Below are 27,999 nucleotides of genomic sequence, written 5' to 3' on the forward strand. Positions count from 1 at the left end.
TCTTTTGGTGTGTTATTATTTTCTTCCAATTTGAGACTCTTTTGTCAGATCGTGAATCATGATCAAAAACCGCTTCCACGCATCGGTCACCACGGCCATGCCCACACCGGAATCTAATCTGAAATGCTCCCCGCTGCCACCAACATCGCTGCCTGACTCGGGTGAACCGCTTCCCCATTGGATGGCAAATGATCCCTTGATAATGAGTGGCTACCGCCGTCCCACAGGCTCCTTCATGGCTTGTTTTCAATCCCTATTTTATGTCCACAATGAGACCGTCAGTATATGGTCTCATTTTTTGACTGCGATATGTTTTGGCTGGTTTGTATGGCAGAGTCTTTCGTATGGGGATATGGCGGATAATTGGGTGGGTTGGGTAGTTGTGAGGTATTACATGCTCAGTAGTATTGCATGCATGATGTTTAGCGTACGCAAGATTGACCCCTTTCCGTTCGTTTCACTTTGCGTCCCTTCTTTTATATTTTTATTCTCATGTTCTTCTTCTTCAGTGTAAGTATCTATGCTAACCTGAGACCTCAAAAAGGCATCATATCATTGTACAAACTGCCATTCTGAGCACGTAGATAAATTCTGTCTCAAACTCGACTATTTGGGTATCGTGCTCAGTACAGTCGCAACAGGCGTCTCATCCGTCTATTTCGCTTTCCGTAGTGTATTAGATGAATGGTTACTAGCGAAGGTGTACATTGGAACAATTTTCTTCTTGGGACTTTTGTCGTTTTGGGTTGTTTTAGATTCGAGACTTGATGGTCCTAATGTTGCGTTTGTGAGGTAGGTGTTCTTTTGATTGGCTTGAGGAAGAAAACTGACTTCTGGAATAAAGATCTGTAGTATTTGGCCTAGTTTGCGCCTGCTCCTACCTACCCATCTTACATGCCTTTCTGCTCGACGAAATAGACACTTCCCAATACCCTATTTGGTCGTTTTTGTCATGCAGTATGATTAATATTGTTGGGGTTGCATTTTACGTTACCAGAACTCCTGAGAAGCAATTTCCGGGCAGATTCGATATTTGGGTTTGTTGCTCCTTCTCTTCTTCTTTCTTCTTTCGATATGTAGTTGGCAATAGCTGATATTCATGGCGAGTAGGGAGCGAGCGAGCCATCAGATTTTCCATATTATTGTTGCTGCCAGCCAGCTTTTTCATCTTTGGGCTTTGAGGATCTGCTTGTCGTACCACGGCGGTTTCGCTTGAATGTGAGCTGTTAGAATAGAATGTGATCAGTTCTAGTGATGGTTGTGTAGGAAAATGAGATAGATGAGTGCCGGATCGGAGTTTCGGAGGTCCTGAGCTGGTTCCTTTTCAATTTATAGACCAGATATATGTGGTAGCAGTCAAGGGAAGGACGGCTCCAGCAGTCCGGAGCCGTCTATTGGGAATGGTTCGAGTTGGAATTGTGAGGCTTGAGCAGTCGAGCGCACGACAAGATTGCGAAACTTTCATGCTCTCTCTTAATATAGAAGATGAATAGAAAATTTGATTCTAACTTGACATTAGTTTATTTAATGTCTTTATAGGGAAACCGCGTCAGTTTTGATTTCTTCTGGTGAATTCACGAACAGATCGTATCTGCTAGCTTACGACGTCCATTTGTTATTGGACTGGTTTGAGTCTTATTCTGGTAGAGTCATGCAAGCTTCTAGTAAACGCAGGAATAATGCACCAGAAGAAGTTTCGCTTTTGGTAGTGGAGAGGGAATACATAATCTCTTTACAAGGGTTGCAAAAATACCATCTTTGAGAATCAGGGGAGCATTATAAAGGCAGACGAGTTAAGCCAGCAGTCTAGAACCTTAATTCGTGCCCTGCTGCTTACAAAAACAATTTATCATCTGTCGCTTTTGACCTCCGCACAAGGAGCTATTTGAGATCATCGACCGGACGAGGTGTAAGTACTCAGAGTTTCGGAATGCTTCTTTCTGCCCCTATCAGCAGCAGCTGTGATGGGTGAATGTCTCAGAAATTTAAATATGAATATTAATATGCTTCCGAAGTCCCACGTATCCAGTTCACCACTTCCAACGCTATGATTGCCTACTTGGCTAATATCTACATTAACCGGCGAGCAAAGATTTACGAACACACTTCCGGTGAAGGCTATGCTATTGCTTGAAATATTAGAGCAGGCTACTCGTCGTTCCAATCCTATAGCAATCGCAAATCCACCTATAAAAAAAAAGGAAGGTCTGGATTGTATCTTATATAGCGTTTCGCGAGGAGGTAGACTGGATCCTCGCCGAGATACTTGCAGTGTCTGCAGTCTCCTGGCCAGCACATACCACAGCATGGCTGAAGCCGGCGTTCTTATTTTATCCACCTGACCTGGAGACCGGCAATGTTATTCGAAGTAGATATGACATGGGCATTTTTCAAAGGGCTTCCATTGGGCAAGACGCTCGCGGTGGTTTTGACAGTGTTCAGGTGCGAAGACACTCTCCTCAAGCTTCCGCCTCATCATGGCCCGATACTTTGAGGACAAACAGATAGCCAGTACAGTTCTCGAGCAGGAGCGATGAGAAATTGCTTCACAGACTTCGAGTGAGTCTTGACGAATCGCAAAGGATAGACGTTGTTCGGGGTCATGCGTGATGGCGAGGGTGGTTGTAATAGAATATCTCCTCGGAGAGGGAGTGTGACTGTAATATGCATATTCGGAGAAGACATAGCAAAGAAAGGAGAGTAGATTCACTTTGGTTTTCGGAGCAGTAGAAGAGTGAGATGGGAGAGTTTGTTCTGATTCTAGGACCCGGGGAAACGTCGGTATTAAAGGATAAATGGTAGTAAACAGCGACCAAACTAGCAGTTCACCAGCCATTTGTCCTTGAATGGACTTTCATATAAAGTAAATTTATTGGAGTAAACCCTGGGATCGTGTTCGTCTGGAAGGTCGCGCGCGCATGAGGCTAACTTGCAGTAGAAGTAGAATCTCATGGTGCTTAATATATTGTGTGAGGGATGGAGATGCGACAGAAGTCGAGGTAATATTCTTCCCAGCAGGCTTAAACTCAACGGGGGCCGGCACGCGCCGGGCTGCCTTCCGGGCCGTCGCCTGAGCTCCAAGGGGGCCTGGTAACTTTGTGAAGCAAGACCAATCACCTTTGGTTTTCAACTGGTATCGTGAAGCGTTTGGTCCTGTGGATACTGTTCGCGTGGGGGCTTGTCATTTCTTTTTACTTCATTGCAACCCACCCGCATGATAGAACATGGCCACTCCCGCTACGGGCCGTTCGGGAGGGTACTCCCGTGTCCAATTGACATCCTGTTCACTGAAGATCAAATTTGAGCCGTGGGGTCGCTATTTTGTGGGAAACTTTCTTGTCATTACTGTCCTCCGCATTCTGGACCTGTTGTGTCAGCCATACTGCCCGAAGAAAAATTCAATCCTGTCCGGCGCAGTTCGCGTTCCCAACTGGAGAACTCATACTCCATATGGCAGCCCACTGGTTACCACGCCTGCGACGGAGGATTTGTCGTGGACCTGGACTCGCAAAGCGCCCATCATTCAAGGAGGCAAGTGGCAGACGGCAGCGCTTTCTCATGAAGCGACACACTTGGAACCCTAAACGATTCTGTCAGTCGACTACCATTCCAGCAAAATGAATAAATTTATTCGTACTCCAGTTTTCCTCTTGGGGTCACTCTTGGAAGCTTTGCCAGTTGCGCCTGCCTCGGTCTTGTCATCCGTGTTCGTACCAAATCTCTGTTGAAACCAAGTATTATCCGTCTCCATTATTTCCTTCGCCTTAAAGTCTGGCTCGAAGATTTGCTTGTCTTTTTTCTTCGATTTGGGAGCGGCAGAGCCTGACATTGTCTTGTTTGTACTGGTCGTGTTCGTCAGTTCTCGATTTCTCGTCGTTCTAAAAGGGAAGGAGGCGTCTCTCCAAATATATGGGATGATGTGTTCATTTTGAAGGAAAGTTGGGCTTGCCTTTATTGAAATACCCATCCCGTTCCTCGGTTGATACCGATTTGTCCATTCCATAAGATCCTTGCTAATTGAGGCTTACCTTACATAGAAGGCGCCCTTGCAACGAGCGGTGCTCGGGATACCTTTTGGCCTTCCGATACCGTATCTGAACCCGGCCAACTCGGCTCGGCTCCAGTCCCGAAATTTCTTTTCCCCGACTTCTTTGCTGGATGTCCTTATGCGAATTTCGATAGACGACTCTAGACGACTCTAGACGACTCTAGACGATGTCGCATGCTGTTCCTCCGGAAATCTCGTCATCGGATATCCTGCTAACAAACACGATTGGCGAGCAGAATCTAAATCGACGGCGATAGTTGACCCTTGACAAAACTTGGCAATCTCGCAGTATGTGTAGGTGTCGTCTTCCTTTGCCTGCCTACATATCTTGCTGGTCTGGCTACACCCAATAGCCTAGCATCACACCAACTGCGGCTGTCCGCAAATGTGGTGCTGCTCCTGGCTGTTGACTCCATGCCAAAATCTTTGTGGTTCCTGGCTACAACTCCCATCCTCTTTTCGGGTTTTATCGTGGCAATGCGCTGCATGGAGCACGGCGTCAGTTTAAGCAGACTGACGTTCGTCGACTGTCGATGCAAGTCTGTTGTCTCTCTGGGGGCCCGAAAACCTGGGGTGAGGAGAGCAGCCCTTCGCGTGTGGGCGGCCGGAAAGTCTGTCAACTGGTAGTGCCTTTAATTTCCTCCTCCATAAGTCCATGGTGCTTCAAAGACAATTATGTCGCCGTGCGTATGCATTGAGCTTCGATGGAGAGTCGAGTGCTTCCGGAAAGGAGCGTTGAAGGCCGGCCGCCTTTGCGAGGAAGTAGAACTGCTCAAGATCAGCTTGCAGCGTGATATCCTCTGTGAGGATGGTAATATGCGCGGATATGATCAGGTAGCAAGGCATTGTGTTGCGTGGGAATGTCTCTCGTCCGTATGTTGTGTTCGTCTGCACGTGGGGTTTCTCCGCATGACTTAGTGGGCTTGCGAAAGATCAAAACCCTACCGCGGCTAAAAAGCACAGCAACTTTAACTTAACGCTAGAGCGCGGAAAGAGGTTTTATAAAACCAAAACTTGAAGAGGCTAGAAGGGCTGTTGCTACATGCCATCATGATATACCAACGCCTAATTTATTTCCTGTTTTAGTACGAGTAGTGGAAGGTTGGTGGATTTACAGATGTGTGGGGACATTTTGATCTAACAAAACGACGCCTTGCCGCTCACGCACTAGTTACCGGAGATGGGTTGTCTGTCTCTATACTATGCTATTAGTGTCGGGAGTGAGGCCAGGGCGGGGTCGTGAATCAGCGGTATTGTCGGAGCCCCCAACCGTTCAGCTTTCCTATTGCCTTGCGCGTGGGAATATGTTACCCGCAGAGGAATCGGTACTCAAACCTAGAAGGCAATCTATGGTGCCATTCTCAGCTCGCAGTTCTCAACATCAGTCAGGCCCTATTCTCCATTCCAGGACTTCCGGCAGGCATTTGTGAGCAGATACCTACCAACAGGCTTAGAGCCCAGTCTACCAACGGCGATAAAGCCCTTGCGGCCTCCTCTCTTCCGCTTGATATGTAAGTCTCGGGGGTTTCTGTTGATGACCATCCAGTCCTACGGATGTTTGCTCATCTCAACTAATATAGCAGCTTTCCGAATAGTTAGACTATGTCTTCCTTCCAGCAGACCTTCAAGGCTCTTGATCCTAGCGTCCTTGCAATACTAGATATTTCGAATACTGCCCGATGCTCTATATATTGCAGAGCAGAGAAGGAGGAAACCCACGCAACATACCATAAGCCAGCTACTGGCCCAGCACAACGCGATCCAAAATGCGATGAAGGCCTTCTTTTTCAATGCGCATCGTTGTTCAAGGTCTTTATTGCTACCTGTCTCATTCTGGCAATCGATAAGCTATCGTTGGATCCAAGCACAACAAACCGGTACCGCAAGCTCAAAGGTGCTTGGAATGAGCCTTTCACGGTCGTCTTCAATAATTTGCTCGGGGCGGACGATTACAGGATGAGTCCGCTACCTGGGGATCCAAGTGTCCAACAGTTGCTCCTTCACTACAATGGAGTTTACGACATGAATCACATCTTACTCGCTCCCGATGGAACACCACTGCAATGTCTTCGCGACGTTGTTGATAGAATATCTCAATACGCCGAAGAGACTCGCGAACAGGAGGTGGAAGGAGAAAGCTGGATAAGATATTCTAACGCGAACTATATTTTGCTAGCCCTGCTCATCGACAAAGCATCAGAGTCCCTCAACGACTTCCTAAGGGAGTACATTTTCAAGCCTTTCGAGATGGAGCGCACATTCCTCAACCTCCAAGATCTAGATTCGAACTCAAACGAAAGTCAAAGGCAGCCACATGTAGTATCCAGCGATAGACGCCGCCGTAGCTTTAGGCCAGGCACAATACTTGGCCTGTTCGATGTGGTCGAGATTGCTTGGCTTGGTCCATATACCTCCGCCGCTGATCTCGGCCGCTTTTTTGGGGGTTTGCTGTCGGCGAAGGATGGGAAGCCTATCGGCTTGGTTGACGAAGCAGTTGTCGAGTCTCTTGGCTCAGGCATCAGTCGCGTTGATAAACATTCGGGATACACACCGTACGGATTCTACACTGCTTTGAACTCAACAGGTCCAGGGAGTCACTCTCTCAATCGACTGATATCGCCCGATAGTAATCTTAAGGATCATGTACTTGGAAAACCATCCCGCGATGACGAAATCAGTGCATTCTATTTGGCAGGATCTGCTACTGGTTGGACCGGCACAGTTTATTTCATACCTAGCAAACATATATTCGTCATCGTACTCACCAACACTTCGGGCCCTCTCGACGCCTCCGATCTTATCTCGCGGCTCTGCCTGCAAGAAATCCTTCTCCTCCGACCTTCGAAGGCTGACAGTTGGGACGTCAGCCATTACCTACGAAGCCGGAGTATGATAGCTCCTGATGGACGGTATAGAGCACATTATGTCGAATTAGCCGGTCAAATATTCGAGGAAAACGCCCGTAAGGTAAAGGAACTTGAGCAGCGCGACGACCAACCGGACACACCGACTTCTGATTGTTCTGATCTACCTGGTAGATACTTTAGTAGCAGGAATGGGCAGTATTTACGCGTTGTTGACTGGAAGGGCGAGGATAATGAAAAAGCGGAGGGAGTACTTCGCGTTGTAATTCAATCGGGGACAAAGTCGTCTCAGAAATTGAGGTTTGTCAAGATGGGTGAGAAGTTCAGGATATGCTCACCCGACACTTTCTCCATCTTAGCAATTGACTGTTTTGGCGCATGGAAAAATCTTGAATTTGAGGTTGAGCGAGATGATGCGGGGGTGAAATCTCTATCACGGCAAGGCATGTATTTGAAGGATTTCTTCATTCGAGAGAGGCCTTAGGATATTTATTATTGTCAACAGCCTTTCATGTCTTATATGCCTTTGGGTTCTTGGTAACTATATATTTTGGTTGTATTTTACGAAAGTTTTCTGTGTCCTTTGTACAATTTCTAATGAGGGTCTTTCAGAATCCAGCTACAATGCTTATCACTCAACTGGCTGAGTAAGAACGTCTGTTTGCACAAGAGCTGATTGCACATTATCCATAATCGATCTTATCAATCAACTAACGTTAACACCGGACTCATCCATCCGACTTTCAAATTCACGGTGCCTGGCTCTCTAATAAATCTTAATCATCATGAGCCGCTATTGTTCGATAGGAAAACTACTAATATTGCCGCATACCTATTACAAAAACTTAGCAGACTTTCTAATACTCGAATGAAATTAAGTAAATAAGTGTAACGCGCAAATCTTACCCAGCTACTAAAGCCAAAGCGTTCTTGTTGGGTGAATTAAGAAATCCTACCGTCAACACAGCTGCTGCAAACAAGGAAGCCGTTAGGATAACTAGCTTCCAGGTGTTGCTATCGACATAGGAGAGTGCAAATATAGGGCAGAGCAGCAAACAGCAGAAGCAGATATGGAGAAACACAGCCTCTGCACGCTGGACATTTTCCTCAGAGTAGAGTAGTGTCGACGGCAATTGTTCGCCTAGGTTATCGTCCTATACGCATGAATGTTAACTCGGGCACATGCAGTCAGGTGGTCTAGCTAGCAGTGATGGAGGTGAGAGGTACTGGCCTTTGCGAAGAAACGTCTCAGGCGATCGTTGCTGTCGATGAACCTATGAGTCCACGTTTTCTCAAGCGCAGCTATGGAGGCAAGGTCCTTGGGCCGGTTTTTACCCTCGGAATGAAAATCGAGTCCGATCCGAAGCGCTGAGCCTCGGCCATGGTACATATTCCACCAATTTTCGAGGAGGTTGAAGACACGTTTCTCGGGCTGTCGATAAGACCTGTAGTTTACCTGCGCTGACAGAGCATCGTCTATAAGAAGGTTAGACTCATAATCTCTGGGTGATTAATTACACTAGATAGAAAACGGGGAAGAGAGCCAGGCTGTTCAATGAAATACTAGCGGTACCGTATTCCTTCAAAGCAATCTTGATTTCAGGCAAAAGCTCTTCCAACCCTCCTGTTTCATCATTCCATATTTTCGTCTCAAGAGTATTTTCGAGCTCCGCTAGGCGCTGCTGAAGGCAAAGAATATTAAACAAGTGAAGCTTGCCAAAGCGTCGAAACACCCAGAGGTCGGGATCCTGATTTAAATATTGAGCGACAAAACCCCAATCGGCCGCAGAACGAAGAAATAGTTCCGACGGCTTGTCATGGGAAGAGTGAAGACCTCTCTCTTCCTTTGAGGCGTTGCGCGAGCTCATATCGTTGTTCAATGTGTAAGAAGGTTGTAACAAATTTTCATCGTTTTTGAACTACTCTCTCCGTGTCGTATAATCTGCGCCATGTCGTAGAGAATATAAGAAAATAGAACAGAGGTCCTGGCGCGCGGTTCTGAGTGCAAGGAACTTTCTTGGCAAGGCTTGACAATGAAACGCAGACTTGGCTCCTCAGCGCTTAACTCGAGGGTAATCCGCCCTCCCTGATACTTAGGCACACCTTTATCGAGAATAAATGTGAATCACAAGACTAGAGTGCCATTTGGTTGGTTGGCATAACCGCCGAGGCGCTATGCGCGTTTCACTCAGTACATGTGGCTTGAATTGCCGCTATGGGTTGTGCACCAGAAATTCATGAGTGGTGGTTCTACAATGTCTATAATTCTCCTTGGAAAATAGCCAGAACTCCGCTATCCAGATTAATACGCTTTGAGACGCTAGGTGATATATTTTCAGGGAGGTCCAGTTCGGGTCGCTGGGAGCCGATTCGGTCTCCCTGGATATAGTCGACAACATTCGTAAGATAGAAGCGATTGTAAGAGCGGAAATGATTAGTCACTGAAAGCGAGAGCTAGAACGTGACGAAGCACGGGATATAGAGCCTGATACTACCTGGTACGTTCAGGCGCACCCCCTTTTAAGTTTAGCGTTTCCGCGTTAGGCATGCCGTTGCTTTTGACGATGCTAATAAGGATGCTGCAACGCCAGCGCCTTGGAACCCGATTCGGTCCCTCACTCACTGGTGGCGCTACCTATACAACCGCTGCGTTATTAGTTCAACAAGCACGATCTCCTAGATGGGCAAACCCAGAAATCACACAAAATATAGTACAACGAATCATCCTGTAGTAAGCTTACCCCAAAACTATTCTAAGATTCGGAGTACTACAATTGCGACTACATCGGTTTGAAAGGCTACACCTCCAAGTAGTTGCGTCTAAAGTAGGATACCTTAACATCTTACAAGATTGCGTATATACCTTATTCATACTTCAAGCCAAAGTAGTCCGAGTAACTGAATTAAAGTGAGTCATCGAGTAAAACAAGAGAGCTATACCTAGTATATATATAAATTTAGGTATAAAAGGGTATTAGGTAAGGGGTATAAGGCAAATAGAGCAAAGCGCCCTATAGGTAGGTACGCGTTCTATAAAGTCGCGATATGTAAGGAGGGGCACTGTTAGGGGCGATTTTATTTGAATAATAATAATTACTAGCAATTTATTACATAAGGTGCATCTTGAAGATGTCTGTCACTCGGGGACTGCATCCCTGCTAGCGTAGGCAAAGTCTGGTAGACGAGCGGACAGCTATTCAACCTGTCTTACGAAGTAGTAAGGCTACATGAATTTTAGGACAGCTGTACTCCGTACAGGGTTCCGATTCAGCTGGCCTAAAGTACTAGCATGTCACTCGTGGGATAGAACGACATTCAGCTGCTATGGGACAGTACTGCTTTCAGCTGGTTGGAATGGTATTACTATGTGCTTTCCATAGTTATACATCAACTAATTCAACCATCTCAATCTTATTAGCAGGCGTTAATCTATTCCGATGTACCACAGCATGTTCAATTTACGACACTGAAAAGAGGTGATATTGTGGAAGCAAACGACGCCTGAGGTATATGTACATGTACAATGTGCATACATTTTAAGTGAGCCCCTATGGTTCAGCCACAGGGATTCAACAGTCTCACTAGCACAGTGGCAGCACAGGGACCCCTACCAATTAACAATCTTTAGCATTCAGCTCCTCGTATATGAAATGAGAAGATAACAGGGAGTAATAGAAGCGGGATATAAAGAGCCCACACCTAGAACAACCAGTATGAAATTGCCTCGGTAGAGTGTTATCATTTCCAAAGTTCGTCGCCGCTGCATTAGTACTCCGTTGCCTAATGTCATCGCTCGATAAGCTTTTCCGGCGCAAGAGCCACATGGATGGACCCCCGAATGCCAATTCAAACGGGGCGAACAAACCGTCAGATGCCGCTACTCTCCCAGTACCGCGCGATGCTCAAGTAACCTCAAATGCGACAGCCGCTCGCCAAGGCGCAACGGCTCCCGTGCAGCCGCCGCCTCCCCAAGGAGCCGGCCGCTCCTATCCCCAGACCCAATCTCAGATGCAGAACACGGGCATGATGGCTGGGGGCGCTGTTGGCATGATGGGGGGTGATGGCGGCAACGCGGTGGACGGCATGCTCGTGGGAGGCGTCGTAGGGGGGATGGTGGGACAGCGTCTGGCGCAGGCTGAAAACCATGCGTACTGGAGCGGGCAGGCGATGGAGTACCGCCAGCGGTTGGCCGCTGGGGAGCAGCCGCCAGCCGGTGACAGCGCTGCGAAGGGAACATCATGGTGGAGTCGAGAAGGTCGGCAGCAGCGGCGTATGAAGAGATGGGAGCGGCGGGCGAAACGGCGCGATGGGACAGTTGTGAATGTGAATGAGAACAATAAATAGGCGGATTAGTTGGGGTTGTGAAAGGGTTTGCTGTATGTTTTGTGCGTTGTGCTATACTCGAGTATAAGAGTGCACGAATATATTGAATTGAGGATATCAGGTATCCACGCGGAAGTCAAAGTATATTTCCGGGTTTAAGCTTGTAAAGGAAAAACTGAGGAATAAGAACTTGGAAACGACTTAGTAGGATTCTCTATAGTAGGTGACTATAATACTATATATTTTGTTATTATATAGCTGCTAGGGAAAGAAAGATTAGAGGCAGGACGTGACAGGCTAGCTCGAATAGGCTATATAATAAACTACGATATATTTGACAACATTCGTACAATAGAAGCGAATATAAGAGCGGAAATAATTAGTTACTGAAAGCGAGAGTAAGAACGTGACTAAGTAGGGAAAGTAAAGCTTCATACTACCTGGTACGTTTAGGCGCACTGCCTTTTAGGTTTAGCGTTTCCGCTTTAGTTATATAATTACTTTTGACGATGCTAATAAGGATCCTCCTCCGACTATAATATAAAATATTAATTTACTCGCAAATTTCTCCTTTTTAGATCAGAATCTGCCAACATATAACAAGATTAGGATTGTACATCATGTCTTGATTAGACACATAACAGAGTTGAAAGATTGAATTGGGTAAGAGAGAGTAATCTCGATTCTTAATTTCTGGAACTCCGCAAGAGCAGCTTTAAGAGAATCATGCGCAAATCTATCGACTAGGCATTTGGGCCTACGTGGTCGATTATAGCCTTCTTCTACCTTATTATGAAACCTTTCCAAGTATCCTTTACGCTAAGGTTTGGCCTTGGCCTGAAGCACATGAGGGAAGCCAAAAGTAGAGAGAGATAATGCAGGCAGGCAAGACTTATGATAAAGAATTCACGAAGTCCCATTAATCCTTCAATCTATCGGACCATGATTGCATGAATAGCTTCCCGAATTTCCTCAATGTCAACCGTCATTCCTGTTGAAGCATTCTTCGCTTTTTGGACATCCGCTAAGAAAGAATTTCTATCTAGAATTCCGTTGTCAGGGGAGACTGGGCCGCAAAAAGCTTTATCGTAAATGTACATAGCTATTTCTTTCACTCCCGTTTGAGCCGCACGATCCAGAAGTGAAGCATTGGCGTGTAGAAAAGGTCCTCCACTCGGATGGCTATGGAGTAAATTCTGTACCTCATCAAGCAGTCCATGGTCAACAGCAGCCAAAAGAGCGGCGTTCTCAACTATATGTTGATAAAAACCCAACCACCACTCCGCAGTAGAAGTAATAGCAAGCATATTCTTAATCGCAGTGACTAGTCCGGTTTTGACCGCAACCCGGAAGTAAGTTCCGACAATGTTGTTCTCGGCTGATTTTACGACATCTATATCTCCAAGAAAGGTTCTGGCAAAAAATGCCATTAGGGATGGCCGGCTCGCCGTTGCTGAGCTTTCTTGGAATTGAAGTACATGCTTTCGGCGGACCTCGCGCGGTAGGGTCGCGAGGACATACTGGAGTAGCAACTTTTGTTCGAAGTACTGTGCTAGTTCTTCGACATTCATCGCTAGCTCAGTATCTGCAACATCTACCCTTGGCATATACCCTGTCGGTACTTGTGGCAGAGCCACTCTCATGTATTTGATCTTATCTTGCTTCACCTTATCCTTGGCTTCTGATGCCTTAACCTGGAAGCTTTGGGCATCGCTACTGGCGAGAAAATCTTTCGCTGATTGATGAAGAAGTTGCACCAGGAAGGTGGGTTCTACCTCAAAGTCATCGAATAGTTCGTCGGAAAGGCGTGATGCAGGTCTGATGACTTCAATAAATGGTCCACAGAGTTCGTGGATTGAGCGACGGAAGTGATTCCAAGACCGAACTTGAGGTCTGTTTGAAGATATGGGATCATTAGTAGATTGTAGAGCCTCGTCGAGATTCCATATTATAGCAAGGGCATCCAGCAATTCTCGGAGCTCCAGCAACCTAGTTTCGCTTGCTCCAATAACCCAGAGAAGGATCCTTCGGGCCTTAATTTGGTCGAGCTCGCTGCTAGACATCCGAAGTTCATGCGTGATCCGACAATACAATCCATGAAGTTCTAAGGGTAGCTCATCAAGTAGTTTTTGGAGCTCCTGAAATGTGAACATGCCCTTCTCGACATGGCGTAGCAGATCTTTGGTTATAAGTGTAACCCACAGAATAACACCCTGAGCATTTTTCAGAAGGTAATCTCGGATGGTCGAAATTCCTTCTTCTTCAGACTCTCGAGATCTTTTGAAAATACGGCTTGAACTAGATTTCTGGGTTGATGAGGACGCCTTTGATAGTGACAGATGACTACGGGGAGGTTTGTGCCGTTGTCTTCTGCTTCTCTGTTCCGACTGTCCCTCCTCATCGCTTGAGTCAAAAACTGCAATTGCCCTACGCAAGGACCTTAATCCAGCATCAACAACAATTTCTATATCCCTAGTATTGGCGTATTCCAACACCACTTTGTGGTAATACCTGAGATACTTTTCAATGGAGCGATTGGGTCGACTGAGAATTATAAATTTTATACTAGACCCAGGAATATTGATAATATCCTGCATCAATTCCAGTGTGTTCTCCAAAGTTTTTGGAGAGTTATGGAGATCAACAGATTTACTCGTCGGCCCATCTATTGCCTCATCCATTGCATCTAAGATGCACGCGACAGGAGGAATGTCGGACCCCCCTCCTGCAATTCGTAAAAGAACGTCTGCAAGACAGTCGAGCCATCTTGAGCTTCGATAAGCATCCTGATAGTATCTGAAGAAACTTCGATCTTGCTTCAAAACCTGAAACAAGATAGCACGTAGCATGGAAATATGAGATGTGCTGCGTTCTCCTCCTCGCGCGTTATAAAACCAGTCGGCGATGATCCACGGTTGAATATCGGACGTTCTCGTAAGGTGACCCAAGATAGTCTTTGCGAGGACTGATTTGCCACTACCTGGTTTTCCCTGAATCCAAAGTATACCCGAGGCTGCACGGGTCCATTCAACATAAGGACCATAGGCCCAAATCCACTCATTTGTTCCTGATTCCGCGTAGACTACCTGTTCTCGTCGAGCAAACATAGTTTCAAACCGAAGGGATTCTAAGCATTCTTGACAGCGTATTAGCAGTCGAAAATTTGATAGGGATCACGCGCCTACCAGTGCATTCAGTGCTCTCGTCAATTTTATGACCGCGCCATGACTCGACCTCCCCTACATCTCCACTCTTGGAAGACACTAATAGACGGGTATTCCCCGAGAGTTGGGTAACTTTAAATGCAAGCTTGCTCGCAGTGATTTGCAGGATATCTTTTGCATTTTCTAGCACAATAACCTTTGGTTTCCGAATCCTGGCCTGCATCTCATCCACGATATCAGTCTGGCGCAAACAAGCCAGAAGGAGATCTACCAAGTCTTCCTTGCCGATACTTTGACTCTTATTAAATAGCTGCCTCAACAGGCTTCGGTAAGGTCTTGAAAAAGAGAGGATGCTTTTCCTTATATCGTCATAAGTTACCAGTACTTGGCTGACCAACTTCGCGAAGATATCTTCCAGCTGCATGGGTATTGTTGTTGTGATAGTAGAGTCTGCCTTCTGTATCGCTTCGGTATCAGAAAATCGAACGTAGAAGATTTGGTACGTAGGATGCCCCCCTGTGGCAGCTTGCTGCAGTAGATGATAGCATAAGGCGGCCATCACATTTTGGTGTCTATACAAGGCTGAATCGTCGGTAATAGGATACCAAATATATTTGCTTTCTTCGTCTTCTTGGAGCCATCTTCGATATGCCGAGGTGTTCGTGAACCACGTCAGCGAGTTCGAGCCTGATCTGAGCGCCTCTTGGACCTCTTGTAATTCTCGGAGATTGGTAAATTCGGCCATTGATTGTGCGGCATTGTGTCGTACCGCATCGATTACAGGCTGAAGATCTATCCAAGTCATTAGTCTCGAACCATGACTTGTGAGGGTAAGATCTGAAGCGACATACTTTCACGTCCTATTAGCATGCTTGCACAAGCCTCTACAGCACTAAAAATGGCCTCGGATTGAAGATACATCTGAGTGCAAGCAACAATCTGATCTTTCTTCGATGCATCCTCTAATCCCACGTTTTCGAGTCCACGAAGAACATTGAATCTGAAGTATCGATAGTCCAGCGCCATACGAGAGTGATGTCGGTGGAAATCTTCGGCTCTCTTCTCTGTATCTGTGGCAATGGCAAGCAATGCCTTGCCGAGTTTGATTGGGTCATCGCCGAAAGGTTTGATCGTGGGAATTCCAGTACCAATAGAAACAAGACAGAGTATATTATCCTCCAACCGCCAATCGTCGCCTTCCTTAAACGTATCGAAGGCCTCCGTCCACATTTCTCCAATGGGGTTGTTCGCAGGGGTAGCTCCATCAACAAATTCCACGCCTCCAATGCTAATCGGGTCGAAAAATGATGAGGCTGCGGCAGTTGCACGCGCAGCTTCCCAAATTTTAGTTATGTTCAGCAGGTCTGAACCTCTGCGTCTTGAAGGATAACTTGATAGAACAGTCGTTTCTGAATTAAGTTTGTTTGTGGCACACACAAAGCTAATCATCTAAATGTCAGTTTCTTTCTTGTAGCAGTTTGTTGATTGATGACGAACGTCTTGCATCCATCTGATGACAAGTCTTTCAGGAGATCTTCGCGCTCGTAGCCATTCTCATCTAGTAAATCGCGCACACCGTCTTTAATTGCAGTGTGATCAAATCTCCCTTGCAGTTGTCCTTTCAGGGTCACTCTATGATGTACTTTCGTAAATATTTTGGGAGCGAGCGCAATGTATGCGTCGATAGCTTCGTCTACCGGCATGCGAAGTCTTCCAAGCATCAATGCAATCAAACCGCCAGTAGAAGTGCCTCCAATCATGTCGAAATATTCACATGGCTTTGGGGGATTATCTGGGTTTATAGACTCCATAAGTCGCTTCAGAATGTGCAATGATGACAGCCCCCGAACCCCGCCGCCATCTAGAGAGAGGAGGCAGAGCTCCTTTCCATATACCGGTCGCTTCATCCTCACATTACCAGCGACAGCTTTATATACTATAAGTGAGTAACCTCATAATCGAGTTCTGTGGCGAAAACTTACTAACAGAACCAGGAAAAGGACTACTTGTATCGCTATTGCGTGGATCGGGCTCTCTGCAGTACGATTGCGAACTTCTGCCAATATCTGAGCCGTAGAGATTCTGTTCAAAGCGATGCAAACTGGGTTGCAAAGTTTCACTCTCGGTTAAGATACTTCGTGGACCTTCCTGGCAGTCCCATGCTTGTCCAATGTTCGTGTCTTCCGCGAGGCTGGGGCCTTCGCTCTCTGGTTGTGAGTTTGCCATCAATCGCGTTGCCCGTCGGACTGGTACGCTAGGCGTTGAACAGAAATTCCACGCTATATGGGGCTGTAGAAGAGGTGCAACAACAAAAGCCAAATGCAGAGGTCAAATGGGTAAGGCTGTTGTGAGTCCTGACGTCCGAGAGTGCAAATGCAAATAACCTCGTGCGGTTAAGACTCAGCCTCAACTGTGGCATCGAGCTGGCTGGCTCGGCTGCGATACCGAGTAATAGTTGCATAAACCAGCCACCAAGACCGCTAAATTCGGCGGCCATTACATCGAAACATTGCGATTACCTGTAATCGTGGATGTTGGGCAAAATCCACAACATTACAGTGGTTCTCCAGGGGGTGTGCTACATACCCTTCGAGTAACGTTGACGACTCCAAACTACGGCACTTTTCTGCCACAACATATACAATTCCCACTTGTCATCCAATGAAGTAGATTGATCTATCATTGGGTGCGCTATCCTTGCCCCGGCCCTAATTCCTTTCACTACCAACCTGAATATTAATCAACAGCCCCCAATTCTACGGTCTTTGGAACAGCTGACTGTTTGGACAATTCCTTCGGTCCCGCCAGCTACACTAGGGATTTCGATTTCACGCTGACCTTTGAGCAAACGATTTTGTCCACTCTTCCCTCCACCTTGCTAATCCTAGTCACAGCTCTGCGGTTGTTTCAACTGATTATTTCACATGCCGAAGACAAAAAGTCAGCAAGCCCATCATCCGTGCTCAATATATACCTTCTGTTCTCAGTGTTATTCGAGGCCACTCAAGTCCGAGCTGTGTGGTTGACAAATCGAAAGAATATTGCTACTCTCCAGGGTGCAGGCGTTAGAGTTAAGATCGGCATGTTATATTAAGAGGCACGGAGAAAACCTCTTATCTAAAGCAACCTTATAAGGACTACCGGCCTGAATCTACAAGTGGAATGTTGAACCTGAGCTTCGTCTAGTAGTTGAACCGACTTTTCATTACAGGTGTCCTAAAGCTAATGTTGATTAATGGGACCCAAATTGGTATACTTAATACAGGTAATTGATTGGTCAGAATGGGTCATGGAATGGGGTAATTGAATTGATTCCAAAGCCTAATACTATGGGGTGAAAGCCTCACATATATAGGCAAATGAATGTATAGGGTCAGGTGATCAATCAAGTGACTCAAGGAAATAATACCGATAGTATCCGAATAACTTCCCAGGGCCTCCATCATCATGTACTATACTAATTAGTATAGGATGCGATGATATCCGTGTATTCGGCTCATCGCGAGTACATATATCTCATTTCTCCTTTGTAGTGGAGAAATGCTAAGTAGGGTATTTAAGTAGCTTGACTAGCCGGCCAGGGGAACTCCTATAACTCCTATATTCTAACACTCCCCCTCAGAGATCGACCACTTAATTAGGACTTATTTAAAGTTTAATTAAACTTATCTCTAGAGTCGAGTTTATTAGAGATATCTACTATATTGAGTTACTATACGAATTCGACATGTTTTTGGGCAAGTAAACTTTTAGTAAACTTATCTACTACTATTTTGGCAGTAAATACTTACTCCACTTTAATTGATCTAGAAAATACTTCTTAGCGCAATTAGTACTAATAGATATTAATATACTTGAACTTAGTCTCTAACTATAGAATATCTACAGTGAGAAAGTATATTATCTGTTGATTATCATAGTATAACGTCTGTGATTAGTCGTCCTGGAGATCGAATTAGATAGCTTTGAAGAGTTTATTCTACTAAATAAACTCTTTGGCAGCTAATGAGATAGCCAGAAACTCTACTTCAGTACTCGACGTAGTAATAGTTTTTTGCTTAGTAGCTTTATAGTAGATTATTCTACTAAAGAATTTAAAGTAAAAGCTATTTGAGTTATATCTAGTAATTAGATTATCTCTATAAACTGTGTCGCTCTATGCCGAAAAGAGCTCTTTAGATTAAGTTACGTTATTATTGAACTCAATAACTAATCTTTTACTACTTTCCAAGTACTGTAATAAGTAGTCGGCAGTAGCAAAGTGTTTTAGTCTAAGATTGAGCTGAAATTCGGCCAATCTAGAGATAACTTTAGCTATATCGGCATATGTAATAACAGAGACGTAATTAATACTACCTACTTTTTGCTAGTAAGTAAAGATCTATTGGGGGGTAATTTAGTTAGTATAAAGGCCTAATTCTCCAGTTAGTAGTAGAGTAGATAGAGTTTTAGTATTAATATTAACGTTGAATTTGGAGTTTATACTTTGAATATATAAGTCCTGAATAAACTAGAGTTTCTTAGTAGAACGTTCTTTAAAAATTCTGATCCCAAGAAAGTAATTAGCTTCTCCAAGTAAGTGCAAATAGTATTTAGCTATCAATTTAGCTTCAAATTAGTTTATTTTGACAGTATCTTTTGGGGTAAAAATAGTAATGATGTTATCTACGTAAAAGAATAAAGTAAACTAAGAGTTTGAATATAAGTAATTAATTCCAGGAATAGAGTAAAGTTCTAACTAGATTAAAGTGGATGTGAGTTCTTTATACTAGAGTAAAAGCGACTCTTTGAGTTTATACAAGGCTTTGTAGAGCAACAACAGTTTACTAGGAGTTTTATACTCCTCAGGGCATTTATACAACAGTAAAAACTCCAACTTAAAATTAATAAATATATTAACAATATTATATTAGCAAGTCTCTAGACTAAATCTAGTTACTAGAACTATTATAAATCTGAAAGTTTGAGTAGCCAAAGTTACTATATAAGTCTTTTGCTAATACTCTAGCTTTTGTAAGTCTCCTTTAGTATAGAGCTTAGCTTTGTACTTAGTCAGGAATCTATTTATATTGAACTTATATTTGAATATTTAAGTAAGTAGAAGTATGTAATAGTTCTAATAGTTCCTCCGGCGGGGAGTCGTATTAGAAGTGTTCTGTTTCGTTTACGTAACGAAGTAATACAATGATCTCTTTTAATAATCTGTAAATAATATTAAAGTAAGTGAATCACGGAGGGAATCAAGTATAATCAAAGTAAAATGTTATAATTGATATTCAAGAATCAAGTTGAGTACGAAACTCCTATCTAGTAAAGAAATTATATTGTTTATATAGAACTTTCCTGCTCCTAGATCTAGCTAGATTTAGATCTATTTAGATCCAAAGTCTGAACGGATCTAGATCCTTCTAGATCTTCTTCACGTGATCTCGTCATATGATTTTCTGCTGTCACGTGACCTCGTTATATACTTTCATAGTTCTCTGTAGTAATATAATACATTACCCGAGTCTTAGGTTATAAAGTTGACGTTTGTAACATTATCCTCTATATAGTTTAGCGTAGTCTCTTAGCTTAAAAGTTATATCGAAAATGTCGGATGTTAAGTATAGTCTTCTTCTTTTTTCAATATAACTTCAAATCACGACAAGTTTAAGAACTACAGATTACTTACTGATTTTATAAATTCTAAAAGTGACGAAATAATACTCTACTCAAGTTATGAAAAGTATAGTCGGACTTACGTAGTCCTGAATGAAAAGTCGAAGAAGTATAGTAAATATATTCGTCGAAGTTCGAAGTATAACGTCAAAAGTATTATAATCAACAGCTTCAAGTTCTTTTAACGTGCCTAGGAGAAGTTTCACTTTGAACGTAAAGTAGTTCTAGTAGCAGCAATAGAAAGCTTTGCTCGTGCTGAGCGTCTGAAGAAGCAGCAAGAGCTTCTCAAGCGTCGGATTTCTGATATAGTCGCTTGGGAGCTCCGTGACTTGGACGAGTTAGATGAAGTAGAAGAAAGAGAAAAGGAGGAAAAAGAAACAGAAACTTGTTGTGAAACAGAATCGAGATAACTAGCTATTACAACTAGTAGCTTTAGTAGCGACTTTTCTTTCGACTTTAGTCCTCTACTAAGTCCTAATAACTTGATCTAAGCAACTTTTGATTTTAGTAGTAGAACTCTTCAAGTATCTAGTAATAGTTGAAATAAGTCCTAAATTCTTATATATTTTCCGAATATAAGTAGTCTAACTATTTGATCAAATATTTGACTGTACCTTTAACTTGTCTATAGTCTAATATCTGTTCGACTTCGTACTCGGCGTTTAAATTAACTAGTTCTATTTCGGTTATTAGTATTAGTAGTATACTTAGTAGTACTAGTTCAAAGAGAGAAATATAGAAAACCGGAAAGATGTTTATTGTCTTTAGTAAAGTAAACTTATAATTCAGATATCCTTTGAACTTCTTAATTTTGAATAGTCCTAATTTCTTATAGTCTAGTTTATCGTTTAGTCGTTTAGTTTTGATATTTTTTCTGAATAAATAAACTCTGTCTCCTTTCTGTAGTGTTAGCTCCTGACTACGCTTCGAATTGTAATATAAAGTACTTTTTTCTACAATAAACTGAAGCTCGCTACTTAGTTCTTTATATAAATCTTTGATTTCGTTTATCTAGACTCGTGCTAACTAGTTATCGATATCTGATATCTGGGCTTCGTGATAAACACTGACGTTATAACTGTAATTAGTAAAGAATAGCGATATTTTCGTTATATCTGTAATTGTACTATTATATGTAAATGTAGTAAGTAGGAATAACGATACTCAATTATCCTATTTGTAGTTGATATAACAGTGTAAGTATACTTCGATTGTCTGATTCATTCTTTCTGTTCTACTGTTTATTTATATATAGAAAGTAGTCGATAGTTTTCTCTTAATTCCTAAATAAACAGTTAAAGTAGTCTAAAACTTGGATATGAAAAGTTTATCCCGATCGGATATGATTTCTTCTAGTATTTTATATCTTGCTACGACTTCTCGTAAGAAGGCGAATATAAGTTCTTCGGCTATACTAGATTCCAGATATAGAATAACGATTATATACTTCGTAAACTGTTCAATAATAACTAGGATTAAATCGTAAATCACTCTTATTATTAGATCTTTAGAAAGTAGGAGTTTAACAATAAAGTCTTATTAGATCGATTTCTATAGTTGTTCCGGAATAAAAGTAGTTCTTATCTTTCTGTATAATATATGTCGTATACTCTTGTTGCGAATATAAGTGTTATATTCTCTTACTACTTATTTAACTAAAGTGTTAATCTTGTTAATGTAATAGTATTGTCTAATTCGCCAAAAGGTCCTGCTGATTCCTTGATGTCTATGAGCTAGTACTATATAGTACTTGAGGATGAATTCCTTTGCAAATACGTCTAGGACTCGCAGCTTCCTATTAGTATAGTCTATATGTTCCAAACTTTTCCTTTAGGCCTAGATGATCTCATCGTCCTATAGTCTCTTAGTTCTATTGAGAGTAGCGATCTCTTTCGTATTAGGAACGAAGTTCCTGTCCTCATCTTCTCGAAGGATCGCTACTTTCTTGTAGACTTTGTCTCCTTCGTACTTAGGCTGCCTGCTCAGTACGTCAGCCCTAGGGTTATCAATCTTGAAAGGACAGTTCCTTAGCTGATTACTCCGTTGTTGTGATCTATTTGCAAACTGTCCACTACTGTTAATTTATAAAGTAGTATTCCTGTGATTAGAATGTTAAATCTAGCGACAGTCGCAGGAGAAATATAGTTACTGTTAACTCCAGAGTCAATTATTACTCTGAGCTTCTTTCCCCTAAACGTTACTTCGACGTTCATGTGTCCCTATTTTCTAGCTGCGTTCAACTCGGGAGAGTTCTTTATTAGTTCATATATTTCGGTGTTCTTGAACTAGTCGTTCTATATTCAGTAGTTATTCTTCTACGCGAGTAGTCGATATAGTATATTGAGCTTGAATATACTAGTCGTGTGTTAGTAAAGTTCTTACTAAGTATATTAATAACGTCTTTCTAGTATAAATACTACTCTCTTCCAAATTCTCTTGTGAAGTCCGGCTATTAGAACTTCTTATATATTTCCGGGTTCCAAGAAATCTACTAAGTCGGGTAGTTCGTCTTTCGGGTTAATACTTTCGATAGTAACTCTTTCTATCTTAGTTTCTTTGAAAGCGACTTTCTCTATATCGATATAAGTGACTAAGTAGATATAATACTTTACTAACTTGTCGCCTATAGTCACTCCTGAGAGTATGAAAACTTCACTATTGTTTTCTTTTCCCTATATATTACTGTGTTCAGTGATCTCCAATAGTAACTACTCTTCTCTTTCTTATAACATTATTCCTATTTCCACGTTCATGTCAAGTGTCGTCTACTTACTAAGTTCTTTAGGTTCTTCCTGAGAGTCGGGTAAAGTTAAATCCTCTAGACTAATAACTTCTACTCGTAGTACTAAATCTTCTACTATCTAGTATAGTAGAGAATTACTAATTTACTGAACTTCTATAGCTCCAAGCTAGCTGTGAATGTCTATAGACTCAAAGTCTTCTTCAGTTAAATTCCTTCGTCTAGTTACATTCACTTGTCGGTAACTAGTAATATTAACTTGTCGAGACTTTCCTTTCTAAGTTTGTTTATTCCCTTGGGGCTTTCCTTTATAGTAAGAGGAAGTCTGATATCCTAGAAGTCCGTACTCAAAGTATAAACTTTTCTCTCGACGTTTATCTCGTTCCTCGTTCGAGACGAATTTCTTTCCTCTATATTGAGTCGCGTTAATTGTTCTAGTTTTCTTCTACTAGTGTCTTTGTCCGGACTAGTAGTTTCCTTTTTGGCTTTCTCGTAGAGCGTAACTCTTCTTGAATTCTTATAAGCGATTATTTAACTAGATAATACTTTTAATTATATTAACAATGTCGTTGTAGACTATGTTTTGTCGTATTATTTCTTTATAGATATATTCTTTCAATCTTCGACAGAATAATTCTATCAAAGTAAAACTATCTTATCCTATTTTAGTACTATATCTCTGGAACTCTGTTATATAAGTAAGAGCTGTCTTAGTTTAGCGAAGATCTAGTATCTTTCGTACTACTACTTGAATAGTATCGATATCTCCAAATATTCGTCGTATTTCTTTTTTCATCTTATTCTATAATTTGAAGATAGTTTTAGTAACTGCTATCTTTCTGTCCTCTGATTTATTTCTAAAGAAGTTTTCAAGAAACAATTGGACTTATTCCAAAGTTAGTCTTTGTAAGTAAGAAGTTACCTAAAAGCTTTGTTGATTGTAGTTAGCTTCGAACTTCTCGTAGTTGAAATTGAAGTAGATCTCTACTTGAAGGATGAAAGTCTCGAAGTCTTTTCGGTTACTATTATATTTATCGGGGAGAACAACACGAATTGATTCATTAGCTTCGACTTTGAATTCATGAAGTAAGTCGGATATTTCGATATTCTCCTAGAGTCCACTAGTCGACAGTGTGAGGTTTACCTGACTAGTACTCGGGTTAGCGACAGCTAGCTACTTCGCAGTAAACAGTTTCGCAGCTAGTAGAGTAGTTGGAACTATAGTAATTTACTTACTTCGGCAAAGAAATACTCAAAGTGTAACAGTTCTAATAGTTCCTCCGGTAAGGAGTCGTATTAGAAGTATTCTGTTTCGTTTATATAGCGAAGTAATATAGTGATTTCTTTTAATAATCTGTAAATAATATCAGAGTAAATGAATCACGGAAGGAATCAAGTATAATCAAAGTAAAATGTTATAATTGATATTCAAGAATCAAGTTGAGTACGAAGTTTTTATCTAATAAGGAAATTATATTACTTATATAGAACTTTCTTGTTCCTAGATCTAGCTAGATCTAGATCTATTCAGATCCAAAGTCTGAACAGATCTAGATCTTCCTAGATCCTCTTCACGTGATCTCGTCACATGATTTTCTGCTGTCACGTGACCTCGTCACATACTTTCATAGTTCTCTGTAGTAATATAGTATATTACCCGAGCTTCAAACTATAAAGTTGGCGTTTGTAACAAAGTAGCTCTTATACTTGATAATTCTACTTCGGAACGAATTCAAATATCTCTATAGTTTTTAGCGTATTAAATTCGGTATCGGCTACTTTCCTGAATTCAGTAGTATTTAAATAACGAATTATTTGATATTAGCTTTTAGATTCTTTTTCAAGTTAAATATAATATAGATATATTTGAGTAGAAACTAGCGAATAAATAGTTCCAAAAACTATATTATACTCTGATAAATAATAAGTATTAAAAAGTACTATAATATATATATTCTTCTGTTTCTTGCTCTTTAGTCTTTATATAATATTTTCTTCGTCTAAGTAAGACGAAATCTCATTTCTGCAAACACTTAAGTTCCCTACACTATTTAGTACTATATTTTAGTTTATAGACGATGAATCTATTAATTGGGGTATAGTTCCTTCATTATAAGTAGCTTCAATCGTAGAATCAAAGTTTAGATTTACTAATAGTAAAGTTAGAATTGAAATTAGATCTAATATAGTCTCCGGAGTTAAGTAATATACTACTTGATCATTCGCTTATTTGTTTTCTGTGTTACGAACGCTAACTTTATAGCTTGAAGCTCGGGTAATGTGCTGTATTACTACAGAGAACTATGAAGACATGTGACGAAATCACGTGATAGCAGAAAATCATGTGACGAGATCACGTGAAGAGGATCTAGGAGGATCTAGATCCGTTTAGACTTTAGATCTGAATAGATCTAGATCTAGTTAGATCTAGGAACAGGAAAGTTCTATATAAATAATATAATTTCTTTATTAGATAGGAGCTTCGTATTCAACTTGATTCTTGAATATCAATTATAATATTTTACTTTGATTATATTTAATTCCTTCTATAATTCACTCACTTTGATATTACTTACAGATTATTAAAAGAGATTACTATATTACTTCGCTATATAAACGAAATAGAATACTTCCAATATAACTCCCTACTAGAGGAACTATTGGAACTATTATACTTTGAGTACTTCTTTGTCGAAGTAAGTAAATTACTATAGTTCCAACTATTCTACTAGCTGCGAAGCTGTTTACTACGAAGTAGCCAGCTGTCGCTAACCCGAGTACTAGTCAAGTAAACCTTATACTGTCGACTAGTAGACTCTAGAAGGATATCGAAATATCCGACTTACTTCATGAATTCAAAGTCGAAGTTAATGAATTAATTCGTGTTACTCTCCCCGACAAATATAATAGTAACTGAAAAGACTTCGAGACTTTCATCTTTCAAATAGAGATCTACTTCAATTTCAACTACGAGAAGTTCGAGGCTAACTATAATTAACAAAGCTTTTGAGTAACTTCTTATTTACGAGGACTAACTTTGGAATAAGTCTAACTATTTCTTGAAGACTTCTTCAGAAATAAATCAGAAGACGGAAAGATAGTAGTTACTAAAACTATCTTTAAATTATAGAATAAGATGAAAAAAGAAATACGACGAATATTTGGAGATATCGATATTACTTAAGTAGTAGTATGAAAGATACTAGATCTTCGCCAAACTAAGACAGCTCTTGTTTATACGACAGAGTTCTAGAGATATAATACTAAGACAAGATAGGATAACTTTGCTTTAATAGAATTGTTCTGTCGAAGATTGAAGGAATATATCTATAAAGAAATAGTACGACAAAATATAGTCTACAACGACATTATTAGTATAATTGAAAGTGTTATCTAGTTAGATAATTGTTTGTAGAAATTCAAGAAAAGTTACATTCTACGAGAAAGCTAAAAGGGAAACTACTAATCCAAACAAGGATATTAGTAGAAGAAAACTAGAACAATTAGTACAACTTAATATAGAGGAAAGAAATTCGTCTCGAACGAGGAACGAGATAAACGTCAAGAGAAAGGTTTATACTTTGAGTGTAAATTTCCAGGACATTAAACTTCCTCCTACTATAAAGGAAAGCCCCAAAAAAACAAATAAACTTAGAAAAGAAAGTCTCGACAAGTCAATATTACTAGTTACCGACAAGTGAATATAACTAGACGAAAGAATTTAACCGAAAAAGACTTTGAGTCTATAGATATTCACAGCTAGCTTGGAGCTATAGAAGTTCAGCAAACTAGTAACCCTCTACTATACTAAACAGTAGAAGACTTAACGCTATAAGTAGAAGTTACTAGTCTAGAGGATTTAATTCTACTAGATTCTCAGGAAGAACCCGAGGAACTTAGTAAGTAGACGATACTTGACGTGAACGCGGAAATAAGAACAATACTACAAGAAGAGGAAGAGTAGTTACTATTGGAAATTACTGAATATAGTAATATATAGGGAAAGGAAAACAGTAGTGAAGTTTTCATACTCTCAGGAGTAACTATAAGTAACAAGCTAGTGAAATATCACATCTACCTAGTCACTTATATCGATATAGAGAAAGTCGCTTTCAAAGAAACTAAGACGGAAAGAGTCATTATCGAAAGTATTAACTTGAGAGACGAATTACTCGACTTAATAGATTTCTTAGAACCCGGAGATATATAGGAAGTCCTGACAGTTGGACTTCACAAGAGAATTTGGAAGAGAGCAGTATTTATACTGGAAGGACGTTACTAATACACTTAGCAAGAACTCTACTAATATACGACTAGTACATTCAAGCTCAATATACTATATCGACTACTCGTGTAGAAGAACAACTACCGAATATAGAACGACTAGTTCAGGAATACCGAAGTATATGAACTAATAAAGAATCTCTTTGAGTTGAACGTAGCCAGAAGATAGAGATACATGAATGTCGAAATAACGTTTAAAAGAAAGAAGTTCAGAGTAATAATTGATTCTAGAACTAATAGCAACTATATTTCTCCTGCGACTATTACTAGACTCAACATTCTAATTATAGGAATACTATTTTATGAATTAACAGTAGTAGATAGCTCGCAAATAGATTATAACAACGGAGTAATCAGCTAGGGAACTGTCCTTTCAAGATTGACAACTTTAAAGCCGACGTACTGAGCAGGTAGCCTGGGTACGAAGGAGACAAAGTCTACAAGAAAGTAGCGATCTTTCGAGAAGATGAGGACGGGAACCTCGTTCTTAATACAAAAGAGATCGCCGCTTTCAACAGAACTAAGAGACTATAAAACGATGAAATTATCTAAGTCCAAGGGAAAAGTTTGGAATACGCAGACTATACTAATAAGAAACTGCGAGTCCCAGATATGTTCGCAAAGGAATTCATCTTCAAATACTATATAATACTAGCTTATAGATATCAAAGAATCAGCAGGACTTTTTAGCGAATTAAATAATACTATTATATTGACAAGATTAACACTTTGGTCAAGTAAGTAGTAAGAGAGTATAATACTTGCATTTACAACAAGAGTATATAACATGTATTATACAGAAAGATAAGAACTACTCTTATTCTGGAACAATTATAGAAATCGATCTAATAAGACTTTATTGTTAAACTCCCGCTTTCCAAAAATCTAATAATAAGAGTAATTTACGACTTAATC

At 41.2% G+C, this 27,999-nt stretch overlaps 5 protein-coding genes across 5 annotated transcripts; 2 read left to right on the forward strand and 3 right to left on the reverse strand.

Annotated features, from left to right (window-relative positions):
• Window positions 1–3,556: 3,556 nt before the first annotated feature.
• On the reverse strand, window positions 3,557–3,829 carry BP5553_10193 (Uncharacterized protein; the record flags this gene model as incomplete). The annotated part of the gene is made up of 2 exons (XM_032018816.1): window positions 3,557–3,580; window positions 3,638–3,829. 2 exons carry the CDS (start codon window positions 3,827–3,829, stop codon window positions 3,557–3,559), a joined length of 216 nt encoding a protein of 71 aa, XP_031865224.1.
• Window positions 3,830–5,650: 1,821 nt separating this feature from the next.
• BP5553_10194 (Uncharacterized protein) lies at window positions 5,651–7,396 on the forward strand (the record flags this gene model as incomplete). The annotated part of the gene is made up of 1 exon (XM_032018817.1): window positions 5,651–7,396. The coding sequence occupies one exon, from the start codon at window positions 5,651–5,653 to the stop codon at window positions 7,394–7,396; it is 1,746 nt and encodes a 581-aa protein (XP_031865225.1).
• Window positions 7,397–7,814: 418 nt separating this feature from the next.
• Window positions 7,815–8,780, reverse strand: BP5553_10195 (Uncharacterized protein; the record flags this gene model as incomplete). The annotated part of the gene is made up of 3 exons (XM_032018818.1): window positions 7,815–8,053; window positions 8,140–8,388; window positions 8,477–8,780. 3 exons carry the CDS (start codon window positions 8,778–8,780, stop codon window positions 7,815–7,817), a joined length of 792 nt encoding a protein of 263 aa, XP_031865226.1.
• Window positions 8,781–10,695: 1,915 nt separating this feature from the next.
• BP5553_10196 (uncharacterized protein) lies at window positions 10,696–11,256 on the forward strand (the record flags this gene model as incomplete). Its single annotated transcript, XM_032018819.1, has 1 exon — window positions 10,696–11,256. One exon carries the CDS (start codon window positions 10,696–10,698, stop codon window positions 11,254–11,256), a length of 561 nt encoding a protein of 186 aa, XP_031865227.1.
• A 911-nt stretch (window positions 11,257–12,167) lies between these two features.
• On the reverse strand, window positions 12,168–16,625 carry BP5553_10197 (uncharacterized protein; the record flags this gene model as incomplete). Its single annotated transcript, XM_032018820.1, has 5 exons — window positions 12,168–14,371; window positions 14,421–15,191; window positions 15,251–15,840; window positions 15,897–16,335; window positions 16,382–16,625. 5 exons carry the CDS (start codon window positions 16,623–16,625, stop codon window positions 12,168–12,170), a joined length of 4,248 nt encoding a protein of 1,415 aa, XP_031865228.1.
• Between the last annotated feature and the right edge of the window lie 11,374 nt (window positions 16,626–27,999).

Source organism: Venustampulla echinocandica, assembly GCF_003357145.1.
Source record: "Venustampulla echinocandica strain BP 5553 chromosome Unknown scaffold_13, whole genome shotgun sequence".
Classification (NCBI taxonomy): domain Eukaryota; kingdom Fungi; phylum Ascomycota; class Leotiomycetes; order Helotiales; family Pleuroascaceae; genus Venustampulla; species Venustampulla echinocandica.